The following is a 27,491-nucleotide window of genomic DNA, read 5'->3' on the forward strand; positions in this document are numbered from 1 at the left end:
TCCACATGCGTTTGTGAAAGGGGGCCCAGTGGGCAGGCCTGTAAACATTGGCTCTGAGTTCCCACCACACATAGCAATTCTCTCCTTTGCTGGTCATCTCAGCACGCAAAGAAAAGCATTTCACAAACCTTCTTGCTGCTGGTGATATACAGAAGATAGGTTGAGAAAGCATCGGAGAGGCAGGGATCAACATCAAGTTGTGAAACCCCAAATAAGATAAAATGCATCCTGTACCCTGTGCCCCTAGCTCCCTACCAGCCTGCCACTCTTACTCCTCCCCCGCGGGCCCTGTTTGTAACCGTTCAAAGGGCTCCTACAGATTTCATTTCATTGATTCCTCATTCTGGCCCGTGACTAAGTAGGGCATGTATTGCCTGCACCTGGGAGCAGCTGGGATTTGAAACCACATGTGCTTGTTACTGAACACGAGTGAACTGTGCGAGGTGTAGCTGTGCCTTGGATGAATGGGTTGAAAGCAACCTGTGAGGAAAAGCTGTGCGGGCATTGGAGAGGTTTCTGGCAAGGACACAATGGTGACAACTGCACTTCACCGTGGGGTGTCCAACAGACATGAGTGGCAATGCGTCTCTTGTGCTGATGAGCAGACTGGAGGCCCAGGGGAAGCGGAGGAGGACTTCGGAGTTCTCATGACACAGAGGGGTGGATTGATTTGAAATGTTTCCCCTTTTTAAGGTTTTAAAATAAACTGTACATCTATGATATATTTATCGCTTCAAGTTTTTTAAATGGCAGAAGAGACGCAGGTGACCTGGGTGGCCCAGGGTCACCCAAGCTAGGGAGTGGCAGAGTCCCGAGAATTAAGACGCTAAGGGCTCTCCACTCTGCTTCTTGGACTTGAAATCAGCACCTTCAGTCCCCATGCCCTGTGTTTCTCACAGGGGTGTTGAGATGGAGAAGAGTAGAAAGGACAAATCACTGCCTTAAAAGAAATAGTGCTCAGTGCTCACCTTTTCCTTATCGAATTGGCCCACAGGTGAGAGCTACTGGGGGCAAATGGTTCGGCTACACTTCATTTCCTAGAGCCAGTTTCCTTCTCTGTAAAATTAAGGCGTCGTTTCCTGCCTGACAGGTTGTGAGAATGAAATAAGCAGCATACGTGGAAGCATTCTGTAAACTGTGAAGCAGTCTCATTATCTGTGGAAAGCTTTTCAGTCCTCACTTCCGGGAGCCCACCAAACCCAGCTCACTCTAGGACCTGGCAAGGCTGAGCACTGGTGGGAGTACAGAAGGTGGTTCTTTTTTGGTCTCTCAGGCAGCCAGGCAAAACGAACTGGGGAGGGAAACAGGAAGATGGGCTTGCTCACTGCCTCCCTCTTCTTATCCCCAGCTGAGGGGGAAATGGTGGGGGGAGCTGGCATAATCTTTTCTTTGGTGAGTCAACTGAGAAGGAATTTCTAGAGCTCCAATGATGTATAAGTGGTGGTTTGGGTTTGGATTTTTAAAGCTGCTGCCTCTTTTTTTTTTAAAGGTTTTATTGGGGAATTGAGGGAAGGGGAACAGACAAGCTGCTGTCCTTTTGTTCTTCAGTCTAGTTGTGGAGGTGGTCGCTTCACTGGCCCATGTTGGTATGATCATTGCGCTCTTCCCGGGTGAGGCACTTGCTCACCGGCCATTGGGCGGCCGCTCACGGCAGCCCAGCTCCAGGTTGAGCTGTTGTTCACCATTTTAGCTGTAGAGGGCAGTGTCACTGGCCCGCATGTGGGATCCGAACCGGGGCCCTGCTGCTCAGAGCTGGCGTCCCAAGCCAACTCCTAAGCAACGCACCACTCGGCTGGCCCACTGCTGCCTCTTTTAAAGCATCTTTAAGACACAACTAAAAGCATAAGCAATTGGAAGCATGCGGAAAATGATAGCACAGCTTCTTACTAGTCTGGACTTGAGAAATTCAGTCAGCTTCTTTGGGCCTGTTTCCTCATCTGTAAAATGGGGATGATGCCATCTATTTTGTAGGGTCATTGAGTGTTAGTAGTATGTGAAAAGGGCTGGATCCAGTGCCTGGCACACACAGAGGCCCAATACCTGTCCATTCCTTTTCCCTACCTAGTGGACAGGCTGCAGTCATTGAGCTCAAGAACAGAAAGCACTTGTTAATCAGTTGTTCGAATCTGTTATCATGGCTGCCATTATTCTCACATCAAACCCATGAGACAGCTCATTTACAGACATCCGGGAAACAGGGGAGCAGGTCAGAGAAGTTTTATTGTCTGAGGTCACACAGCTTGCAATTTTTAAAGCCAGGATTCAAACCCACCTTGTCTAGTTTGCTTCTTAGGTATCAGAATGCGTGTGTGTGTGTGTGTGTGTGTGCTTAATCAAGTTGGATCTTCTGTAAGTCCCATCTTTGAATAAGCTCAGACCACGGGGGTAGCCCCAACCTGGCCCATTTTGAGAAGGAACTCAGGGTGGAGCTTCCATGGCAGGAAGTAGACCATTGCCAGGGGCAGCCCAGCAGTAGCTGAGAGCTAAAAAACGAATGTTTGCTTCCCCAATTCTTGGGGAATTTAATCTGTGCTCTATCCGTTTCATGGGCTCACATTGTGAGGGGGAGATGAGTCCTTTATTAAGTAGTATGCAAATGTATTATTGGTAGTCTTCCTTCTGCCATCTCCCACTAAACACAACCTCCTCATCGCCTGACAAGCCACTTGCCACCCTGTAAACAAGAGGGAATGGAGTGTCCATTTTAATCCCCACTCCTAAACTAGACTGCAGAAGCCAGAACAGGAAAGCTGAGTCATCTTCCTCTTGAAAGAAAATCTAAGTGTACTAAAGGCACACAGAACAAAAAATGTCCTCTATACAGATCGTTTGTTTTAACACATGGCTGCTTTTTTAGGGTATCAACCCAAGAGCTATGGACATCTTCTCTCTGCTGCACAAAGTAGGTCCCTTTCAGTGTCATCTGTGCCATCTCATCCTCCACATCTGGTCATCGCATGACTGCAGGCACCCTACTAACTGGCAAAATGACCGCCATGGCCCATTTCCACTTCGGACTTAGGCACATATTATGCAGCATTGGCAAGGTGGGCCGCTGAAGAGCCCTGCTTCACCCTAGGTTACGGCACGTAGCTCCGAGAGTCAAGGACCTGGCCTCAGATGCATACACAAGGCTGGCGCCCCTAGCGCCTAATCGGTTTCTCATTTCTCCTGGCCGAGGCTAGGAAGACCAGGTAGCTAGGACTGCTCCATTCCATTCATTTACACCTGTGATTCCTGAAAACTGCCGTGTGGCAGGGAAAGTCCTGGCTTTTGTGCTTGCCCCTTGTAGAGTGGGGGCGGCTTGTTTCACAGTGCTGGGAAATTCACAGCCCAGGTCAAAGGGAGATAAGCAGGATCTGTGCATGAACCCAGGGACCCACAGCTGAGCTCCTTCCCCACAAAACAGCAGGGCATGCCCATCTCTCTGCACAGACTTGTGTAATAGAAGAGACTTTTATTATTGTTATTTTAAATTATTTGGACTTTTATTATTTTTAAGGAGAATTCACACAGCCACTGATTATACAGAGTCATTTCTTAGTACTCTTTTCTCTCCACTTCAGAAATCAGAATACAACATAATGAGGATGCCAAAACAAGCCTGCTGGCTCATTATCTAGGGTACAGATACACACTCAATGCTTGATACTTTACTGAACACAAAGCAAGACGAAGCATCAATACCTTCGTGGTAGAGCTTAAACAGCAGATGGCACAGCTTGCCCTCGTGGCAAGATGTACGCGTCCCCATCTTCCCGTCTTGCTGTGGGAAGACTAACCCATGTTCTGTCGGTTGCCATAGCCCCTGGGATGGGTGTCCTTCCAGTCGTCCCACTCCCGGGCTTGCTGGAGTGTTTGCTTTTCATTCTCTTCCTCCTTCTGTTCGTCATCTTCTTGCTGCCGACCTGCTCTTTTGACCTCTGCCAGAGCAGCAAAGAGAGAAAGCGGGGATGAGAAACTGGGGCAATGTCAGGGGCCTCAGCGCTGCTCTGAACACAATGGCCTAAAATTAACATGAGGAATGGAGCCAGCCTGCCTACCCCAGGCCAGCAAAGGGGGGAGAGGCCATGTTCAACAGCAGAACAAAGGATGCTCCGAGCAGTTTTCATAAGAAGGGAACATCAGAAAAGTTGCCCCCCGGAATGGATTCTACTTTGGGAAAGAAGTCTCGGAAAAATGGCGAAACAGCACCCCCTCATAAACAAAAACACACCAAAATACCAACAGACCAACTCCCCAGCAAACCAAAAATATCTGTGATATGCCAGGGAGGGGGGACTGAAGGTGACTTTCCCCCCTCCACCCATTTCCTGTTTCCATTATACAATTTTGCTTGTGTGTAAAATGGGGAATCCCAGGAAAGAGTACCTGTGTTCTTTTGCACATGCTTGGAACTGGGCCTCAGGCCCACATGGCACTTCTCATGCAGTGTGCACCCAAAAGAAATCGAACCAACGGCTACATCTCTCTTTTGTATTATTTTTCTTTTCTAAGGTGAAGGAGCATTACCTGGTGGCCCTAAGTTGGCCCATGGGAACGGTCTCATTACTATGAAGAAGAATGAAATACACGGGGACCTGATCCTTCTCACAGCTTAGGAATCTTACATTATTTTCATTCTTTCTTTCTTTTCTTTTTAAAAAACCCTTTTATTGTATAATAAAGAATACTGTAAATCATATATATATATATATATATATATGTAAAATTAAGTTTTTATGAGGGGGCTATACCTTTATAGCCTCCACCTGGGTCAACAAACAGACCTGTGCCCATCCCCAAAGCTTGTCCATGAGTGTCTTCCAAATCACAGGCCCCTCCCTGCCCCAAACGTAACCACTGTGCCACCTTTTACAGTAACTTCCTGGATTTATTATAGCTTTGTGACCCAAGTGTGCATCCCAAGACACCAGACTTGTCCATTTGTACATTCATGTTTTAGTCAATGATCTTCAGTACAGACTCGTGCAACCACCACCACAGTCCATTAAAAAGATCCCTCGTGCCCATGCACAGTTCATTCCCATTCCCTCTCTCCCCCAGCCCCTGGCAACCACTCTCTGCCTTCTGTCTCTATGGACTTGCCAATTCCGCACATGTCATATAGAGAATCATGTAACACGGCCTTTTGTGGCTGACTTCTTTCCCTTAGCAGAATGTGTCTGAGGTTAGTCTTGCCCATTTAAAATATTTTGCTATCTTTTTAATCTACAGGTGCCTCTTCCATCCCTTTCCTTACAAGTTTTCTCTTGAAGAAGCTGGGGTGTCTGACCTGTAGTTTCCCCAAATCTGGATTCAGCTGATTGCATGGATATGTTCTCTATTTTTGCAGATTGGCAAGTTCATGCAGATGCTTGATCTGATTCAGGGCTGATCCCTTCGGTGTGATTACAGGCGGTGCTCTGTTCCCTCATCGGGTGGAACATAATACCTGTGTCTCATGTGTTGTCATGTTGGCAGCTGTTGATGCTCGATGCTTGGATTCATTAATTTTCCCGGGGTTTCAAAAAGGTGATACTCTTAATTTTAACATTTCTCTTTTATTAACTAGAATGCTTTTATAAAGAGAGGCTTCTCCTCATCTACTTAGTTACCCAGGACAAAAGGTAAATGTTTAACTCTTTCATTTTATTTACCACTTTTCAAGATAGTAAATTGGTTCCTTAGCATCCTCTGAAGTTGAACAGTTTTTGTTTTTAAATATAATTATGAACTCATGGACTTAAACATATTTGATGGGTTTCAACCAATTACAACGATTTCTAAAAAAATACTTAAATAAACTTGTCAATTTTGGAATAGTTGTAGGTTTACAGAAAAATCGAGAAGATAGTCGAGTTCTTATACATTTGTACCCCATCTCCTCTACTGTTAACATCTTACATCACTATGATTTACATGTCACAACTGATGGACCGATGCTGATACATTATTAAGAACTAAAGTCCACACTTTCTTTTGATTTCCTTGGGTTTTACCTAACGTCCTTTTTGGTTCCAGGATCCCATCCAGGACACTACATTACATCTAGTCATCGTGTCTCCTCCTGGCTGTGACAATTTCTCAGACTTCCCTTGTTTTTGATGACCTAGACAGTTCTGAGGAGTGCTGGTCAGGTATTTGCAGAATGGGCCTCAATTCGGGCTGCCTGGTGTCTTTCTCATGATTAGACTGGGGTTCTGGGTTTGGAGAACACCACAGAGGTGAAGTGCCCATCTCATCACATCAAGGTTACACACCATCAACATGACTGATCACTACTGGTGTCAACCTGGACCACCTGACAAAGGGGTGTTTGTAGGGTTCCCAACAGTAAAGTTACGCCTCCCCACTCCCTGAGACAGGTGTATACACACAAATTATTTGGAATTTTTCCATAGCGAGGTTTTTCTCTTCTCTCCCACTTATTTATTTAATCATTTATTTCTATCACTATTGACTCATGGATATTTCTTTTATTCCTTGTGTTATATTCCAATTCTGTTATTTTCCTGCTCAAATTCTTCTGGGTTTGGCCAGTAAGAGTTCTTTCAGAGCTCTTGTGTCCCATTAACATATCCCAATTGTCTTTTTTTTTTTTGAGCGCTTGTTTTCTAGTACTGCAAGATGCTCCACTCATCTTACAGATTTCCTGCCCCAGACCTAGAACCAGCCATTTTCCCAAGGAGCCCTGCTTCCTTTAACTAAAAGTTGGTATTAGAAAGCAAGATCTGGGTGCTAGGTGTGCTTGTTGCTACTGGCAACTATCCTTTTCGAAGCCAAAATGGCTCTGGCCAGTGGCAACACCTTCAAATTGGTTTCTGAGTCCTTCTGATATGACCCTAGTAGTCTTTGAAAGCTTCTTCCCTATCTTTTATGACAAGATCTTCCAAGCTCATCTTGTGTTATTTCCTGCCTCAGACTTGGTGTCACTAAGGCATCCTGGTTTCTTTTAATGGTGATGGTATTTCAAGACCACAATCTGAATTACTAGGTATGCTCATTGCTAGTGGGCTGGTCATTGATTCTAAGCCTTTTCAATGAATAAAGCAAAGGTGTATGTGTGTACGTGTGTGTGTTTACTTTTAAATAAAATTTCCCATGAGATTATATTCAGAACTACAGCGTTGTTTTATTTGTAACTTATACTGTTTTGAATTATATCTGTAGTCTTCCACACTAAAAGTCTTAGTTGTCAAAGACAGGATGATAGAATTAGAATATCTCATTTAAGTACTCATTTATATTATCTCACATTACACACAATCTTGGAATAATGCTAATAAAATAGTCACCAATGCAATTACTGAGAAGTTTTTATTGCCTATACTTCCCCCATTTCTCCATTTAAAAAAAATGTACATTATCTGAGCAATGAGCAAAACGGCATTGCATACACTACTCTCTCCTTTTTAAGCCTCATTTAGTCTTAGTTCTACAAGTAACTATTTTTCAATGCTCCCCACCAGTCCTATGTTAACGTCTCTCTCATCATCATGATCGTCTGAAGCTCATTCTCTAGCAAATTCCTCAGGAAGGGATCATGGGTACAATAATTCCTCAGTTCCTGCATGTTGATAAATGTCTGTAGCCTTCATACTTAAAAGTCAGTTTTACCAGATATAATGTCCTTGGTTCACATTTTTTCCCCTTGAGTATCTCAAATATCTGTTGCTCCATTTTCTTCTGGGATAAAGTGTTGGTGTCAAAAAGTTTGAGGGTGGGCCGGCCGAGTGGCGCGATGGTTAAGAACTCGCTTGGGATGCCAGAGGGCCCCGGTTCGGATCCCACAAATGAGGGCCAGTGACACTGCCCCCAATTCCCCAGCACTGTTCCCATCCCCCCAATTCCCCAATAAAAAAAAATCTAAAAAAAAAAAAAAGTTTGAGGGTGATCTAAGTTTCTTTCCTTTATAAACCACATGCTGTTTTGCTGAAATGTCCAAGGCATTTTTCCCCTTTCTTTCAAGTCTAGTAATTTTATTAGAATATATCTTGTTATTGGTCATTTGGGGTCAGAATTCTCAGGTACACAGTGCTTTTTCAAATCAAATCTTTTTTTTTTTTTAGTTTCAGGAAAGTTTCCTTGATATTAGTTTTTAGCATTTATTCTTTTTCCTTGCTTTGGTTTTCTTCTCCAGGTAATCCTATTACCTATATGCTAGGTCTTCTTTGCTATCTTTAGTATTTGTCACTTTTTCTCTAATGCTGTTTATCTTTGTTTACTCTGATTTCAAACATTTTTCTTTTTACCTCAGGAAGGCATTTTCTGTTGTGTTCACTCCATTTTCCCACCTTAGCCTTCATTTCTGAAATGATTTTTATTTTCCCCAAGTTGTGACCACATTTCTGAGTTTTTCTAATCCTGCTTTACATTGTTCTTCTACATCTTATATAATTTTCTTAATGTCTTCCAACTCACTTTGAAACAGTGTATTTTAGATTTGTTTTTTGAGTGTATTTCTGGAATGCTTTTGATTCTTTCCTTGCCCCTTAAAATAATTTTGTGCAGACTTTGACCTTGATAATATTGTTCACTTTTTAACAATTTTATTGATATGTGTTTCACATACCATAAAATTCACCCATTTACAGTACACAGTTCAGTGGTTTTTATTAAATTCAGAGCTGTGCAACCATCACCACTATCTGTTGTTCATTCATGTGTGTAATATGTTTTCCCCGAACTTTTAGAAATAAGTTATGGTTCAGGGCGACTTTTCTAAGTTCACAGAGGCTCCATTTCTGCTGTTTTTATGTATGTTAAGAAATATGACTTGCTTGATTAGAGTTTTTGGTTCTGATCCTCTCTTCTACTTTTATTTGGACTTTCTCTTTCCTTCTTTATTGTGTCTGTTCTGTTCAATTTCTTTTTTTTGTTTTTGTTTTTTGGTTGTTTGTTTTAGCTGAGCCATCCTGCCGCCTGTTGGCAGCTCAGCTCGGGCCAGACTAGAACCCCTGTTGCTCAGAGTTCAAACCCTTGAGCGAGCTCTTAACCAACTGAGCCACTCAGCCGGCCCTGTTCTGTTCAATTTCAATTTTATTCTCAGCAATTTCTCGTCAGTGTGGGACCCTGACCTGGAAGAGAAATCTAGTGGGTCATTTTCAAGGGTTCATTGAGGAACAGACTGCTCCACCCCTTTCAGACCTTCGGACCATGGGTCCCTTGGACCTACTTTTTATTGGTGGGCAAAACTCCTCCCGTATCAACTGCTGTTCATAAATTCGACTGCCATGCTTTTTAGTGACTATCTGTTTGTTGTTATAGAATTCTCCTGTTTGTCAGATCTTTCATATGGCCTATCAACTGTTTCTGCTTTCTCCTACACAGATGCCAATCATTTGTTGATCTTGGGGCTATGGGTGATTTCCCTTACCTGTTTTCATTTTGAGGTTCTTGGGGATACACTGTCACCTAGTTTTATTGAAATATTGTCCGTGAGTTTTCTTTTGATTTTATTCAAGTATAACATACATGTAGAAAAAACCCCACACATGGTATAGCTCAGTAATTTTCACATCTGAACACATCCATGTAATCAGTACCCAGATCAAGATACAAAACATTACTAACTAACTCCTCAGAAGTCTCCCTCAGGTCCAATTCCATTCATGATCCCCCACTAAGGCTTTTAAACAGTAAATACAAGTTTCACTTGGGTTCGAACTTCATCTGAATGGAATCCTACAGTATATATTCTTTTGTATCTAGCTTTCTTCATTCATAATTATGTTTACAAAATTCAGCTATATTTGCCATTAATGGCTGAAGACCCATTGTTAGTCCAACCTTTTTGCTGAATAGGATTTCATTGTGTGACTATACCAAAATGTATTTATCTATTCTATTATGTATGGGCATTCAAGTAGTGTCCACTCTGGGGTATTACAAATAATGCTATTATGAACATTATTTTGCAAGCCATTATTGTGCAACCCTTCTGTGGACGTAAAGTCTCATACTCTTAGGTCTATACCTAGGAGTGAAACTGCCAGGTCATGGGGGCATACATTTGTTCACCGTTTGTATGTCCCCATCACACCCTGTCCCAGAGTCTCCATTTCCATTGTTTCCTCTCTTCTATGTACTCTGGCCTTATTTTGTTCTTGTTTCCCTCAACTTCGTAAGGTAGGACCTTAGGTAATTGATTTTATCTTTTTTTCTAATATAAGTACTGAAAGTTATACATTTCCTTCTCAGAACTACTTTAGTTGTACCCCACAAATTTTGATATTGTATTTTCATTACCAGTTAAAATTTTTTCCTATTTTCCTTGTAATTTCTTCTTTGACCCAAGAGTTATTAAGAAGTGTGTTGTTTCATTTAAAAATATGTGGAGGTTTCCAGGTAAGTTGTTACTGATTGCTAATTTAATTCCACTGTGGTCAGAGAGCATATTCAATGTGATTTCAATATTTGAAAATTTATGGAGACTTACTTGATGGTCCAGAAGATGGTCTATCTTGGTGAACGTACCATATGAATTTGAAAAAATGTTTACATTTTGCAGTTGTTGGATATATTGTTCTATAAATGTCAAATAAGTTAATGTGGCTGTTCATGTTGTCTGTATCTTGTGTCCTTACTGACGTTCTGTCCAGTAATTTTATCAATTATTGAAAGTGAAGTATTAAAATCTACAACTATGATTGTACATTTGTCCATTTCTTTATTCAATTATGTCAATTTTTCCTTCATGTAATTTGAAGCTTGTAATTAGGCACAAACGTGTGATTGCTACGTCTTCCTGATGAATTGCCCCTTCTATCGGTATGAAATGTCCTTTTTTATATCTAGTGACACCTCTTTTCTTGAAGTCTACTTTAGCCGATATTACTATAGTTTTCTTGTATTTACTGTTAGCACAGTATACCTTTAAAAAATTTTTACTATCAACCAATCTGTGCCTTTATAATTAAAATGCATCTCTTATAGACAGCTTACATTTGAGTCTGATAATCAATCTCTGATTTCTAATTTGAAAGTTTATTGCATTTACATTTACAATAATTATTAGTATGGCTGGATTTGGATCTACCATTCTGCTATTGGTTTTCTGTTCATGTGTTTTTTGTTCCTCTGTTTATTCTTGCCTTTTTCCCTTTTAATTTCTCTACTGACTTTATAGCTTTGTCTCTTTGCATTATTTTTTAAAATAGACTTTTTAAGAGAAGTTTTAGGTACACAGCAAAATTGTATGGAAAGTACAGAGTATTCCCATATACCTCCTGCCCAGACACAAGCACAATCTCTCTTGCTACCAACATGCTGACCAGAGTGTTACATTTGTTACAACTGATGAACCTATGTTGACACATCATCATCCAATGCCCACAGTTTACATGAGGCTCACTCTTGGTGTTGTACCTTCTGTGGGTTTGGACAAATGTATCATGACATGTATCCACCATTAGAGTATCATACAGAGTAGTTTCACTGCCCAAAAAATCCTCTGTGCTCCACGTCTTCATCCTTCCTTCTCCTCTAACCCATGACAACCACTAATCCTTTTACTGTCTCAATAGTTTTGCCTTTTCCAGCATATCATACAGTTGGAATCATATGATATGTAGCCTTTTCAGATTGGCTTCTTTGGCTGAGCCATATGCATTTATAATTCTTCCATGTCTTTTCATGGCTTGATATTTAATTTCATTTTAGTCCTGAATACTATTCCAATGTTGGGATGGACCACAGTTTATTTATCCATCACCCACTGAGGACAATTTGGTTGCCTCCAAGTTTTGGCAATTATGAATAAAGTGCTATGACCATGTGTCATCTTAGGATTGGCCTCCATTGACTGCTTTTCCTTGAGTATAAGTCACATTTTCCTGTTTGTTTGTTGTTTTCATATGTATAGTAGTTTATGATTGAATCCCAGACTCTGTGAATGCTATGCTGTACAGATTCTGAATTCTGTTTCATGCCTCTAAGTTAGAGTATTGATTTTTCATTTTAGCAGGCAGTTAATTTGTCTAGAACCAAAATTCCAAAATCTATTTCCTCTGCACTGGGAACCAGGTGAATTCTCCCAGTTGTTGTAGCCCTACCTAAGGTGCATGGAGTATATCTTGTACATGCAGAGCTTAGGAGTTAGCCGGATATTTGGGCAGGGTTTATATAGAAAATTGGTGCTGCTCCTCCATGGTTCTCTCCTTTTGGAGATACCTTCTCGCTTTTCAGTTCTCCCATTCCTCCACCAATAAGACTGCACGTTTCTATTCCAGTTTTACCTCCCCCCACATCACAGCAAGCACCTGCAGCATGCCCACTGGTGAAAAGCCATAGAGAACAGGCAAGCCTTTACTCTGTGCTATAGTGGAAACAGCACTAGAACTGAAAATTTAGGCCCCCGTAGTCTATATCTGCTGTTGGTTGCTCTCTAGTATCTTCAGGTAGTTGTTTTGTAATAGTCTGTCCAGCTGTAACTGTTATCTGTGGGATGGTTGACCTGATACAACCTGCTCTGCTATTACCAGAAGCAGAACTGCTACCTGTGGATTTTTGGTTTTGCTATCTAGTTACTCAGTCTGTTTATATGCCATGATATTTGAAGAGATTCAAAAACTACGCTGCCCCACTGCCGCCATCCTCCCAGAAGCACCTGCTATTTATTTGAATAATACAATAGATGAAATAAAATACTGCCTAGAATCTTTCTACCACTCAGAATCTTTGTCCAGATTCTTTCTGCTCCTAAGGGACAATACTTGGCCTCAATATAATTGCTAGGGAATAAGGGACCAGGAGTGTAACTACCTCCCTCCCGCCCCTCCATACCTGATGTTTGCTTGGCTATTCCCTGGTCTGGTAATGCTCCAAATTTCCGATGCTGTTCATACCAGTCATTCACCGTCATAGATGCCAGACTTGGATAACCAGCTCCAAATACTCTGCAAGAATCACACTGTGTTTAGAAAATTCAACATAAATAGCACGATGAAAAAGCCTCGTCTTTAGCGACAAACCTGTGTCTGTTCCATCCTCCCTCCTCTAACCAGCCATTTTCTGAGGAGTTGGGCAAACTCCTGTGAGGATATATAAAAAGGGGCATCCAGAAAGGGGCATTAAAGTCAAGAATGTTCATGAGAAGATAAATAGCCCAGGATCATCTCCCAATGAGCAATCCTGCAGGCCAATGTCCCACAGAGCAGTGATGACACTGTGACAGGGCTATTTATAAGTGGTGCATCTGAATGGTACACAGAGGAAGGGGCCTCTCCTGCTACCCTATGGAAAAACATCTCAAGAACTCAGGTAGGCAACTATATCCTTTTGAGAACTGTAGCTAAAAGCAATAATGGGAAATAATTTTATTTTTTATTTTTATTTATTTATTTATTTATTTAGCTGAGCCATCCTGCTACCTGTTGGCAGCTCAGCGACTGCTCAGCTCGGGCTGGACTCGAACCGCTGTTGCTCAGAGCTCAAACTCTTGAGCGAGCTCTTAACCAACTGAGCCACTCGGCCGGCCCTGGGAAAGAATTTTAAAGTGTACAATTCTCTATTAGATTCCTTTTCTCATTTCTGTTTTCTATGAATTAATTCACTGATTAATTACCTTTGTTGGTTTCCTTTCGAGTCTCTTTTTAAGCTCAAGTGTGTGAGGAAAATGTCTGCTAAAGACAGAGAGAACATACCAGAAGAGATACTAGCCCTTTGATGAATGAACAGCCCCCCCGGGTGAGGCCATGAGCTTTCAGCAATGTCCATTCTGTCTGCTATCATGCACTGCAAGTGAACCCCAACATCAAGGTGCCTGCAAAGGCACCCACTTTTTGAGCGCTACCTACTTGGCTTGGGCCGCATTCCGAGTGAGAATGAAGGGTTTCATTGGAGGCCTGTCCGCACGAGATGAGTGAGAAGCTGATGCCTACAAAGGAAATTCATTTCAGAAGTGCATTCGCCTTTTGCCCACCCACTATGCCGACTCTTAAGTCTTCAGGTGCTTGAAAAGCCTGGATTCAAAATTCACTCACTAATTCACTCCCTCCCTACATATCAATCTCTTGAGACGTATCAGCAGAACACTAATGGTGGAGGTCGCTTAGCTCTTCTGAGGAAGCCTGGGAGAAAGAGAAAGCTCTCAGGAATCACCTCACCATAAGGAAAACATTACTGGGCTTTAAAATACCCCCTCCAAAGGAGCCACCAAAGCCTTCTTCCATCTTCCATCTTAATCCCTCGGGCCTGGCCTTCAGTGCTAAAGCTGAATTAAGACCCTTCTTCTAAAACCCCTTTCAGTGTAATTATGCTATTAACTGTCAAGAACCCCCCAGGGCACTTACGAAGAATGGATGAGTGGTTTCCATATATATTGGGTTGTCAGAAAAGTCATGATGTATTTTTTCTATGTTTTTCGTTGCAAAAATGCGTCATGACTTTTCTGACAACCCAACAGGTGCACTGACATGCTTCAAGGACCTTAGCTGTCCAGGGGCACAAGGAAACACAGTCTGGTCAAAGGAAAAGTGTTCACTTGGTTCTAGCTGCATCGCTTCCAGAGCCAATCTCCACACCAAATAAGAGCATTACAGAAAAAGCAACAATAACAAAGGGGGCAGGAGGACCCAGAAGAGTCCAGCCTCACAAGGTTTGAAAACCACTCATCTACATAGGCTCCAGGGCCCTTAAGGCCTCAGAATACTTTGTTCATTCTCAGATCCTTCAACACTAGGAAATAGGTTGGTGTTACTCCTAGGCAGACGCTCCTGGGCTGATGAGCACAAATCGAATTAGGAGGAGGTTTCTCTGAGGACTTAAATCAATGCCTGTGGCCGGCTGCTAAATTCCACTCAATTCATGCTGTATCAGAACCATGAGGAAGCGGCAGCAGACACTGCTTTTCTGAGGTGGCATCTCCCAAACAGGGTTCCAATTGTGTTCCCCTGGGTTCTCTGCCTGCCGTGTCAGAGCGCGTCACTTCTGACTCCTCCCCTGACCTAAACATATTCACTATCTTTCATTTTATCATCTGCTTTCTACATCTTCCTCTCTCTTCCAGGTCCACTTCCGCATCCCTACATCCCACCCCAGTCCTCTGCCCCTTTGTTTACACACACAGCCAAGCATGGATTTTAAAGGCCCACCTCCCCATGCCCTCCTTCAGCACTCGTGATCTCCCCCAGCTCACGCCAATTTCAGCTTCAGCAAAGCCTCCCTGCCCCGTGGCATGTCACCCAATTACAAATGACCCCAAGTGGTACAGGTCAGCAGGCACTGGGGAACACTACAGGAAGCTAGAGGGAAAGCCACCCTATTGAACCTGTAGCCTTCTTCCACCGATCTTAATAAGTAAGACCCAGATTTTCTGGAGACTTAGAAGGGTTTTCATTCATCGCTCGCACAGAACAATCAAATCTCTGCCGGCAGCTTTCTGAGCTGCACAGGCAGTGCGGCAGCAGGCTCACCTCTTTGAAAGAGTCTCTTCCTCTCAGGATCGTTATTTCCTGGTCAATGCTCTCGATCTCTTCTAAGCTGATGCCAATCCACCTTCGAAGGTGAAGGAGGTAATATTCACGGACATGCTCATCCTCTGCCTCACCACTTTCCACAGCAGATTTCAGGGCAGACAGCCTCTGCTCCACCTCCTTCTTCTGCTTGTATCTGTCCCACAGAAAAGCATCACCGTGAACTTCAAAATAAAGAGATTTCCTTCAAGAAAGCCGCAATAAGGCTTTACCTTTGGAAGTGACCAGGCAATCAGCATGCCGATTTCCACTTTGACAAACACACAGACTCTGTACCCGAGAACCTGCCACCAGGGCAATTCTCTACAAGGCAAGAGTGCAAGGCAAGGACGGGACCGGCAGGGGCTGAGCAATATATTCTGAAGCCAGAAAAATACAGAAGTAACCTGATCCAAGCAACTGCTCCCGTTGTCTTTAGAGATGGGAGTGCCTTAGTCATTTTACTATTGAATATATCAACCTTTACTACGCTTGGTACTTAGTATCACACAATGTCCATTTGGTAATGACAGCTTCAAAGAATCCCAGAATCTCAGGGGCATTTGCCTGCCACTGATGCAGGAATTCCTTGTGAAACAGCCTGAAAAATGATCATCTCTTCTTTACTGCTGGGCAACACACCCCCAGCTCTCTGACTCATCCCACTATAATTTAAAGACTCATATCCACACTGCCTACCTTTTCCAGGATGCATTCTAGTATCTCATCTATCATTCATTCGATAAATATTTACTAAGTACCTATTGTACGACAGGCACTGTTGTCACTGCTGGAGACACAGCTGTGTACACAAGAAAGTCCTTGGTCTCCTGAAGCTTTCATTCTAGTGGGAGCAGACAGACAAAGACAAATAGAAAAGGAGTCAGGCACTGGTGAGTGCCACGAAGAAGCAAAAAACAAGGAAAAGTGCACAACTGATGGTGCAAAAGGCTGCTACTGTGTACAAGGTGATCAGGAGAGACATCTCTGAAGAGGTGACATCTGAGAAAAGACTTCAAGGGAATACAGAAGTAAGCCATGCCAATACCTAGAAGGGTGAGCCAAGGGGGAAAGCAAATACGAAGGTCCTGGGTGAGAGAGTGCCGGGCCTGCCATGTGTGAGAAATAGCAAGGAGGCCAGTGTGGCTGGCATGGAGTGCAGAATGATGGAAAATGAGGTCAGAGAGATGGCTGGGGCCATCATTTGTAGAAAGCCCTGTAGGGAAGAAGACCCAATGTATCAATATACTTTGAGTGAGATGGAAAAGCCACTGGAGGCTTTTGAACAGAATACATGACGTGAACAGTGTGACGTGACAACATTTTTTTATATGGGCCACGCTGGCTGTGGTGTCTGGACTGTAGATGATGGGGGCTGGGAAACAAGGGTGAAGCAGGGAAATCAATCAAGAGGCTACTACCACAATCCAGGTGAGAGACGGTGACTTGAAATAGGGAGGTGGTGAGATACAGATGTATTTAATACATAAGACAGACAGGCTTTGCTGATTGATTGAATGGAAGAGCTTGAAGGAAAGAGAGGCATCAAGGAAAAACTCCATGGTTTCCAAGAGAAGTGTCCTGAAATATCTATGTCTGGAAACCCACTCTTTGCAGGTATTCACCCAAATCTGAGGTCCACAGACAGTGATTTTTTTTTCGGGGCGGGGGGAATGATGGGGGTCTTTGAACTCCCTGAAATTTTATACAGAATTTTACATGTATGCATTTTTCTTTCCTCCACGGAGAGCTTTTGTAGCTTTTATGAAATTATCAGTGAGGTCCATGACTCAGGAAGTCAAGAACCACTGCTCTGGAAACATTCTTTAGCATAAAAACTTTTGGGCTCTTCTGCGCCATTTACCCAACAAGTGGGCACTTTATGTAATCTAACCACTAACTCACAGCATCCTAGGTAGCCTTGTGAGCAAAACACTACACAGGTCAATTCCTAGTTCACAACTAGAACTGGGAATTTCAGGACCTGAGTGTAAATCCTAGCCCGGCCACTTAACTAGCTATGTAACTTCGGGCATGTCAATTCTCAGAGCCTATTTCTTTATCTGTAAGATGGGGATAATATTATTTGCTTCATGGGATTGTTAAGAGGATCAAATGGAACAATACACATGAAAATGCTTTGCAAGCAGCAATGTAATTCAAATATTAATAGCTGATAAGAAAATTGAGACTAGGAGGGGCTGGAAGATGCTCCACCAATGAAGTAGACATTGGACTGGTCACCCTAGGTCTGTCTGACTCCAAAGTCCAGGCTCTTTCTGCTATTGGGTTGTTGAAAAAGTCATGACGTATTTTTTTCTGTTTTTCATTGCAAAAATGCGTCATGACTTTTCCGACAACCCAATGCATCATGTTGCTTCCATCTTCCCGATGACCACTCTATCTGTCCCTCCCAGAGACACCTCAAGTACCTTCTATGATTCAATTTCTGGGCTGGGCATCAAGAATCCAAAGATACAATTAGGGTACTAAAGATGCAATTACTCAACGTGTATGAACTTTAGAAATTCCAAGTCTAGAGAATCACATGATTACGATGCGTAACATAAACTAAGCGGTACAGTGGAGGTGTGTGTGTGTGTGTGGGGGTGACAGGTAGGGAGAGGCTTCAAAGAGGACAGACTTTTGCTCTCTCTGTGCCAGGCGTCTATAAGTACTTGTACGTGTACCCTGTTGAGTATCTTACCTTTAATTGTTCTTTCCTTCCTCTTCCTTCTCCCTTAACTTGTCTCCAAGGTTTTATCCTTGGCTTTTTTTTCTCTCTACACGTTTTTTCTTGACAAACGATCCATATCCACCAAAGCTCCTAAATTTTTAGCACTAGCTACAAAAGTCTCACAAGTTTTAGTTACACATGTCCATCTGCCTATGGACATGGCTATCCAGTTGTCACTTCAGCAATTAAACTCAGTAAACCTAAAATTTAGGCTCATTACTTCCTTAGCTTCTACTTCTCTATTTCTTTCAAAAGAACAGAGGTGCAGTTAATCAACCAGATTAATACTTCTTAAACATGGGAATTAGAGTAGAGAAGATACGCGAAGATACAGGTTTTGAGAGAGAGAGAGAGAGGATGTACCATTGAGGTGTTTTAGGGAGGAAGGTCTCAGTATGTAAAATCATGGGGTGGGGGAGGGCTTACAAAAAGTTAATCAGGATCTGAACAATTTCTTCTCTGATCACATCAATGCTTCCTGCAAAAGTAATATCTCTGATAGCTGTAACTTCATTTTTATCACTTCTTCCCAGCTGAAGTACTATTATAACACGTTAACCTGTCTTTCTGCCTTGTTCTTCCCTTTCAATATTCTATATACCTCGCACCCTTACGCAGACCTCCCACCATACTACTCCATGCTTTTGCCAAACCACGCCAGTTTCCATTCCCTCTACATCCATCAAAGTACCCTGCCTTGGGCCTCTGCTCATTTTATGCCACTTCCTATCAGTCTATCCCATTTCCTCAAAAAGCATCTGCTGTCACTCACCAGTCCCTAACCACACTTTCTTATTCTTTATTGCCCTCACCACTTAAAATTACATTATTATTTACCAGCTTACTGTTTGTCTCCTCACCAAAATAAAAGCTCCACGAATGCACAGCCTTTGTCTGGTTCTCCATTACCTAGAACATTCCTGGCACACAGGAAAGGCTCAGTAAGTATTTGTCAAGTGAATGAATCAATTTTCAGCTCTTTAGATCAGGCCTCTCCTGAGTTTCCGGCTACCAGATACATCTACTTGGCTGTCTCCCAGTCACCTTAAATGCAACATATCTCAATATCAAGTTCATCCTCTCCCCTACCCCTGACCTATTCTTCCTCCCCCATTCCCCATCTTACTGAGTTCCACAGCCATCCACCCAAGTCAGGAACATGGACATCTTCTTTGCTGCTTCCTTCTACCCCACATCCCACAGCTAGCTGATCACCAGGTTTTCTGCAGACTGAACCCTCCTAAATAAATGCATTCCCCTATCCCTTTCTGCCATTGCCATAGTGACGGCTCATCAGCTTTGTGACCTAACGGGATCTAATCTTCTTCCTCACATTGCTTCCTAACTGCCAGAGTATGCTAGTTAGCATGCAAATATGGCCATGCTACTCTCTAAAAACAGAAAAAATCCAGTGGATCCCAATCACCAACCAAAGTTTCAGCTCTTCGGCATGGCCTAACAGTAACATTTATAGAATATTTACTAGGTGCCAGATACTGTGCTGTGTTCTTTTTATGCTTCATCTTATTTATACTTCTTAACCCTGAGGTAGGAACCATTATTACTTAGATTTCACAGATGAAGAAACCTGAGGCCAGACAGGTTCAATAAGTTATGCAAAGTCCAATGGCTTAAGACTTGGAAACAACCGAAATGCCCATCGGTAGATGACTGGATTAAGAAACTGTGGTACATTTATACAATGGAGTATTACTCCGCTATAAAGAAGAATGAAATTGTACCATTTGGGACGATATGGATGGACTTAGAGACTATTATGTTAAGTGAAATAAGTCAGTCGGAGAAAGACAAATACCATATGATTTCACTTATATGTGGAATTTAAAAAACTGAATGAACAAGGAAAGTAAACAGAAAGTCTCAGAGATACAGAGGCACAACTGATGGCTGCTAGTTGGGAGGGGGTGGGGATGAGGGAGAAGGGGAAAGGGTTAGACAGTATAAATACGTAACTACAATGTTGCCACAGGGACATGAAAGACAGTTCAAGGGATATAATTAATAACATTGTAAATATTTTGTAGGGTGTCAGGTCGTCACATGTCTTGCTAGGGAGACCACATCATGGATGGGGAAGAGGCTTGATCACTGCACTGTACACCTGAAGCTGATGTTGTATAATACTGTATGTCAACTTTAAGTGAATATATATATATATATATATATATATATATATATATATATATATATATATGATCATGGGATGTGGAGTGTAGTGTGGGAGTGGAGGCAAGGGTATTGTAATAGATATGTATGATATTGGGGGGAAGTGGGGTGGCAGATTGGGGGGGTTGTTACTTCGAGGGGTAAAAAGTATAACTATTGCACTGTGTTGTACAGCTGAAACGAATTCTAAAAAATGTGTATTTCATAATAAAAAATAATTAAAAGAAAAAAAAAGTCCAATGGCTTATAAGTAAAGCTGGTTCCCAAACCCAGGTCTCTGACTCCACAACTTGTACTCAGCCACAAAGATAGGACAATAGCTGGCTGTGAGGACTTAGACACTGTGCTAAGTGCTTTTTATGCATGAGAAAGGACCTATTATTGGCCAGTTTTACAGCGGGGGGAATTAAGGCACCAAGAGATTAAGAAACTTATCCAAAGTCAGAGTGACTGAATGGTGGGGCTGGGATTCAAACTGCTTCCCATGTTCCGAGCAATGAGGTTGTTCCTTCACCTTCCTCACACCCAAGCTCTCCAGGGTCTGAATGCTGCAATTCTTCAGCATCATTCCTCCTCTGTCTCCACCACCCCTTGTGTTCTGACATCAGCCGATCACTTAGTTAGGCCCCACCCACACATCCCTACCCCAGCAGGGCTCATAAATAGCCCTGTAGCTGACTAACACTATGATGTCTGCTGGCTAATGCCCTCGCGCCCTCTTCCTCTAGAGCAGCGGTTCTCAACCTGTGCGTCGCGACCCCTTTGGGGGTCGAACGACCCTTTCACAGGGGTCGCCGGGTACTCGTATGTGGGCGTATCTGCATGTGGACCTGGAGACGGATAGAGAAGCGGTGTCTCGGTTCCTAAGACCATCAAAAATATGTGTTTTCCGATGGTCTTAGGCGACCCCTGTGAAAGGTTGAGAACCGCTGCTCTAGATGATATTCCTGTTCACCCTTAAACAACTGGTCACAGGGTCGCCTCTTCAAGGGAGCCTTCTCCTCTCTCCTGCTCCGTGTCTGGTTAGGTGGCCCTCCTGTCTGCTCTCACAGTACCTTGTACATCTTCCTAGCACCTCATTTATATCACTATTATGTCTATGCATCTTTTCTTTAGCGGATTCTATGCTCCTCCACAGCTGAGACCACCCAGACTCACATAAACGCCACACTCAGTCTGCACCCATGGTGGCCAGCATAGTTCCTAGACACTGAAAACTTACTGAAGGTTTTGGGTTGTTGTTGTTTTTAAGTAAACTGAGAATAAGCACCTTGTTCAAGGTGACATGATGAAGTTGCGCCAGGACTAAGATTAGTTCAGGATGTTACACATCTGATGCAGTCCTGTTAGAACAGAGCTTCTCAGTCGCTGGGCCGTCAGGTATCTGCCCACTGTGCCATGTGACTATCGCTATGCTGTGATGTGCGAGAGACGGGGAGACACTCTGCTAAACCACGTGGCTGCTGTTGGCAACCATGGGGTAGCAGAGCTGTGATGGTGAGGCACAATCGTCTCACCAAAGGCAGAGGCCTCTTGAAGAACTCAGGAGAGTTGGTCTCACCAGGGCCTATGCTCAATAAGAACCAAGAGTGACACATACCATCCCCCCCAACCAAACCACATGCACCCCTCCAACAGCACTGCCACTGGACAGACTTCCAATTATAGCTATTTACCCACCTCTCGATTTTAGCCTGTCTTTGAGATGCCATAGCGATGAGGTTAGGATAGGCCATGGAAGAAGCAGCACTGTTACTTTCAGCTGAGTTGTTCTTGGTTTTGGGCAACTGAAACTCTGCCAAGTGATAGTGTTGGCACTGAGTTAAGTAGTTTAAAAAGTGTTCTCGAGCGCACTGCAGATGATCCAGACGCTTGCTGGGGTTGACTTGTTTCAAGGTGAGCGCTCCTTGAAACGCTGGCAACATCAGGTACTTGAGGTCGGTGGAAGCAATCTCTTCCAAATCTTCATTTGGGCTGCACACAACAAAGAGGAGGCCGTGAAGCTTGGTCGGGCATTCACACGGCGGCCCTGGCTTCCTGGGGGAGGGGAGGGCTAGGCTGGGAGTGAGCAAAGGGAGGAGGCACCGGGAAGGGAGGTCGCTTTCCTTCCATGCAAGTGGCTGAGCGCTCACACCCAACGTCTCTGCAGCGCCACATTAGGGAGCAGGGTCGCGGGACATCGACTGCTCGGGAGAGAGGGGGAGAATGTAAACAATGCCCATGAGATGGCAGTGAGGGATAGGCAGGAAAGGATCCTCATCTCACAGGCCTCCTGCACTCAGGCTCTACGGCTCCGTGGCTACCCAGAGGGGACCATTTTTACCCTCCTTCTCAGCTGCCAGGCCTTCCCCATACCTGAACAAGTCGAGCTGCGATAACATTTTGGCAGCCGTCTTAAGGAGTTCTAGTCCCTTCGACACCTTGTCCTGGATCCTCCGGGAACCGGTGGGCTCAATCGCCACTTCCACTTCGTCCAGAAGCTGCTTGCTGGTTTCAAACAGCTCGGGGAGCCGCGGCGGCAGCAATTCGTCTTCCTCGGCCGCAGCCATCTCGGGGTAGGGAGGAGCTTTGAAGACCTCACTTCCGGTCTCAGGGGCCATCCCGTTAAAAAACTCTGCTAGAACCGACGACATCGGAAGGGGCGCTGCCCTGGGTCCGCCGCCTGTTGTTACCGAAGCGCCGAATTCGGGGCGTGACCGGCGGCGCTGGCAACCGTTTCTATAGACTCCCGTGACCGGCTGCCGGTCACAGGCGGGCGCCTCTGCGTAAACCAGTCCCCCGAGCAAAGCCTGGGCGCCGGCCGCGCGCTGGGGGCGCCGGGCTGAACGGGGAGCGAGCCCATTGCACGCGTCCCGGCCCGCCAGGCGCCCCCCGCCCAGGCCGAGGGCCCGCGGCCGGCAGGGCAGGGCGCGCCCCTCCCGGCTTCCGTCGGCCCGCAGCTGGAGCTGGAGCTCGGGATCCGCCCAGCCAATCCGCGCCCGCCCGCCTTCTTTCCGTCACGTCACCCTCCTGCGCGCACACGTAACACACACAACACGTGCACACACGCACAAAGCACACCGCGAGACACAAACACAACACACACGCACACACACACACTTTCAAAAGTTACTTCCTCTGCGAAACCTTCCTTGACCCCCTCTCCCGCACCAGTCACAGAAAAATTGCATTTACTGTGCATCTCTGTTAGAGCACCTACGACTTGTATTACCATTACTGATTTACACCTCTATCTCCCTGACCCGAATGAGTCTGATTAATGTTTGTACCCCTCTGGCCAGCCCAGTGCCTGGTACTTACTAAGTGCTCAGTGCCATTATATGAGTAGAAAAACAAGTGATCAGTTTGGAAAGTAGCCCCATTATGCAGATCTTGTGTCATTCAATATGTAGTCACTGGCCACGTGGGGCTATTGAGCACTCGACTGTGGCTATTTTGAATTGAGATGTGCTGTAAATGTGACACACACCGGATTCTGAAAACTTGCTACAAAAAAAGAACATAAAACGTCTCAATATTTTTTTACACTGATGACATTGAAATGCTAATACTTTGTATATACTGGGTTAAATATATTTTATTAAAATTAATTTCATTTGTGTCTTTTCACTTTTTTAAAATGTGCCTACTATAAAACTTAAAATTACGTATTGGGCTCACACTTGTGGCTCATCTTATATTTCTACTGGACAGCACTGATGTAAAAATATAATTCCAGGACTTTGAAAGATGGGACATCATTGCTTTGAACAAATCGATATAAATATATACTGATTACCTTATGGCACATCCCGAGTTGTTCTGGGAGATTTAAGTTAAGTAGAATGCATGCTGCCTGTCCTGAAAAATAAGCTTTTAAACGAAATATATTTTAAACTAACTATAGCTGAGAAGAAAAAAACTTTCATGTAAAAACAACTAGAGGGCAATATAGGACAGTATATCACTTGAGGATATGTCATGTTGCAAAGGGTGTTGGAAAACTGAGAAATCACAAGTCATTCTATGCTAGGAGCTCAGAAAGCGGCTTAGACATGACATGCAGCCATAGAATTTCAATGTTGGAAGGGAACCTCAACAATCAGAGGAAAACAATGACACAAGAAAAGTTAAGTGGCTTTTCCAACCAGTTATGACAAGCCAGTGTCTTTTTTCTAAGTTCAATTGATTGTACTCCACCAATCTTAAATTGAGCAGGATTTAAAACTATGGATAGCACCTTTTATGTGGGACAGAATGAAGCCCTTATCTAAAACTGTGCTTCTCAAGAGGGAGAGGAGAGGGGGCATAAGTGTAGGTTGAAAAAGCTTCCCGGATGATTCTCATAAACCTCCCAACACCCCACTTTAGAAGCTGAGGAAGAAGGCAGGCTCTGGCAAACTACCTAGTATTTTATTTGTCCGGCACCTCTAATGACTCTCGTGCACTTTCAGGGCCACCTTTGGCCAGGAATACAAGGGAGAAAGTACTTGTGGAGGAGACGTGGAAACTCAATAAGGGTGACATTAAAGAAAATCTGTTCCTGTGTTTTTGCTTGGATTAAGGCCGTGTAACTGTTGCCTAAGAGAAAAAAAATATGCAGAATTTGAATTTGGTCCTGAACTTTGTAAGCCATTTTTCTATGCCTTTCAAAATAACTGTCTTGTGGGAGTAGCCATTTACTTTCAGAGTGTATATTATATATTGAAATTGTCATTTTAAGTATTGCATCACATCTTATTTTGAGACGATACCAAGATTAAAATGTATTTAGAAAAAAGTAATAATAAAAACAAGCTGTTCATTGTGTCTTTGCATGTAAACACTTTATCACATTTAATCCCTGTTGTGTATGGAAGATTTTTTTAAAAGATTTAATTGGGGAATTGGGGAGGGGAACAGTGTTGAGGAATTGAGGAAGGGGAACATTGTGTTTTTCCAGGACTCATCAGCTCCAAGTCAAGTTGTTGTCCTTCAATCTTAGTTGTAGAGGGTACAAGCTCAGCTCCAAGTCCAGTCACCGCTCTCAATCTAGTTGCGGGGGGGAGGGGCAAGGAGCGGGGTGCATAGTCCACCATCCCATGTGGGAGTCAAACCGGCAACCTTGTTGTTAAGCGCACGCACTCTCACCAGCTGAGCCATCCAGCTGCCCATTGGCATGTCAAAGGCAGCTCAGCTCGGGCACAGCTCACTGGCCCATGTGGGAATCGAACTGGCAACCCTGCTGCTCAGAGCTCACATTCCAACCAACTGAGTCATCCGGCCAGCCCTGGAAGATTTTTATAAAATCCTAGTTTAGGGGAACCAGAAGGGCCCGTAGAAATCATGGAAGCATAGTGGTACTTAAACTTTTTGTCATAGCAGAACTCTTTTTCCAAACCAAGTTTTAGACAGCCCATACTTTCTACAAGGGCTCCTGTTTGAAGTGGATACACAGAAGCCTGCCAACTCAGCCCATCTTTTCTCAACCTGCTTAGTGGCACCCAAGACAACAAGGCACCGCTGATGGACTAAAGGGCTCTAAGTAACTGTATAAAAAGTACTAATCTAGCACAGTCCCCTCACTTAGCAGTTGAGGAAACAGACCCTGAGAAGTTACGTGAGTTGCCCAAGGTCACAGAGTTAAGATTAACTGGGCAACAGTATGTAGAGTGAGTGGGGATGGGCAGAAACTGGAGTCCAAGAGAATAGTAGAAAGCATTCTAAGTAATGTATGCATGACTGTAGAAATGAGATGACCTTGCAAGTATTTCCTGATGTGATTCCCTGATAAAAATGGTGGATGTTCTTTTGTCCCCTGTGGATCTCAACACACATTTGGATAACAAATGGAGCGATTCACAAAATAAATGTTAAACTAGACGTTTTCTTGCCTGTCTGAATTGAGGTGCTTGGCAATTTAGACCTTCTTCCGTCAGCCTTAGAGGGTCTATGCTGTTTTGTTCTCGAGTGAGTAATAGTCTACTGATATTTATGTAGATTCCATCAGTAGCACTAGTTGAGATCAAATTGTGTGCAGTGTCAAGCCAAGAGCAGGCTGTAACTTGCCAAAAATTATTTATGTAATAATTACTTAATCCTTAGTGTTCCAATGATCTTTACTAAGTATTGTTGATACTTGAATTTGCCTGACTAGTGTCAAAAAGTTCATTAGGCCATGAAAGGAAAAGCTCCAATACAATGAAGACTGCATTAAATGAAAGATTTCAACCCCTCTTCCTCTATCCAACTCGGAGGAATGTGGTACAGCACTTAAAAATACTCTGGAGAGGGCCGGCCGAGTGGCACATTGGTTAGGAGTTGGCTTGGGACGCCAGCTCTGAGCAGTAGGGCCCCTGGTTGGGATCCCACATGAGGGCCAGTGACGCTGCGCCCTCTACAGCTAAGATGCTGAACAACAGCTCAACCTGGAGCTGGGCTGCCGTGAGTCACCGGCGATGGCATAGGCTGCAGTGGGGCTGGCCGGCAGCGGGCATGACTACCATGAGCTGCTGTGAGCTGCCGTGAGTGGCCGTCCAATGGCTGGTGAGCGACTGCCTCATCCAGGAAGAGCTCAATGATAATACCAACATGGGCCAGTGATGCGATGTCCTCCACAACTACACTGAAGAACAAAAGGACAGCAACTTGTCTGTTCCCCTCCCCCGATTCCCCAATAAAAACTTTAAAAAACCCCAAATTCTGGAGAACTGGATTTCAGTCCTACCCCTGCTACTGAGCAGCTCTGTGACTTTTCAGAAGTCCCTTCCTTCCCTCTTTCCACATTCATTGTGTGCTTCCTAAATGCTAGGCATTGGGAATTTAAAAACACCACCAAAAAACAAGACACAGGGGTTGAGCCCTTAAGGGGCCCATAGTTCAATGGAAAAGACAGGTAAACACATAATCATATAAGACTTTGCTAAGAATGGAGGGAATAACTTTGGCACGAGGGGCATTCTGTTAAAGGTCTAACTGCATACCTGACTTATAGGATCCTTTCTGATCTGATAACTGACATCCATCCTTTTTCTCCTGTTCCTCCATGGATCGTAAGCTGTACCTCTAGCAAACTACCCTAGTTCTCCAAATCTATCATATTCTCTTAGACTTTCATGCATGGTTTGTGCCTTCTGCTTCAAATGTCCTTCTCTCCCTTGTCTGCCTGGCAAATT

The 27,491-nt window shown here is 43.8% G+C and overlaps 1 protein-coding gene across 1 annotated transcript; it reads right to left on the reverse strand.

Moving 5' to 3' along the window:
• Window positions 1-3,460: 3,460 nt before the first annotated feature.
• Window positions 3,461-23,258, reverse strand: IGBP1 (immunoglobulin binding protein 1). Its single transcript, XM_019648074.1, has 6 exons — window positions 22,714-23,258; window positions 22,039-22,332; window positions 15,396-15,591; window positions 13,779-13,858; window positions 12,766-12,878; window positions 3,461-3,923 (listed from the first exon to the last, which is right to left on the reverse strand). Exons 1-6 carry the CDS (start codon window positions 22,989-22,991, stop codon window positions 3,778-3,780), a joined length of 1,107 nt encoding a protein of 368 aa, XP_019503619.1. The 5' UTR covers window positions 22,992-23,258; the 3' UTR covers window positions 3,461-3,777.
• Window positions 23,259-27,491: the final 4,233 nt, after the last annotated feature.

Source organism: Hipposideros armiger, unplaced genomic scaffold (assembly GCF_001890085.2).
Source record: "Hipposideros armiger isolate ML-2016 unplaced genomic scaffold, ASM189008v1 scaffold_119, whole genome shotgun sequence".
Classification (NCBI taxonomy): domain Eukaryota; kingdom Metazoa; phylum Chordata; class Mammalia; order Chiroptera; family Hipposideridae; genus Hipposideros; species Hipposideros armiger.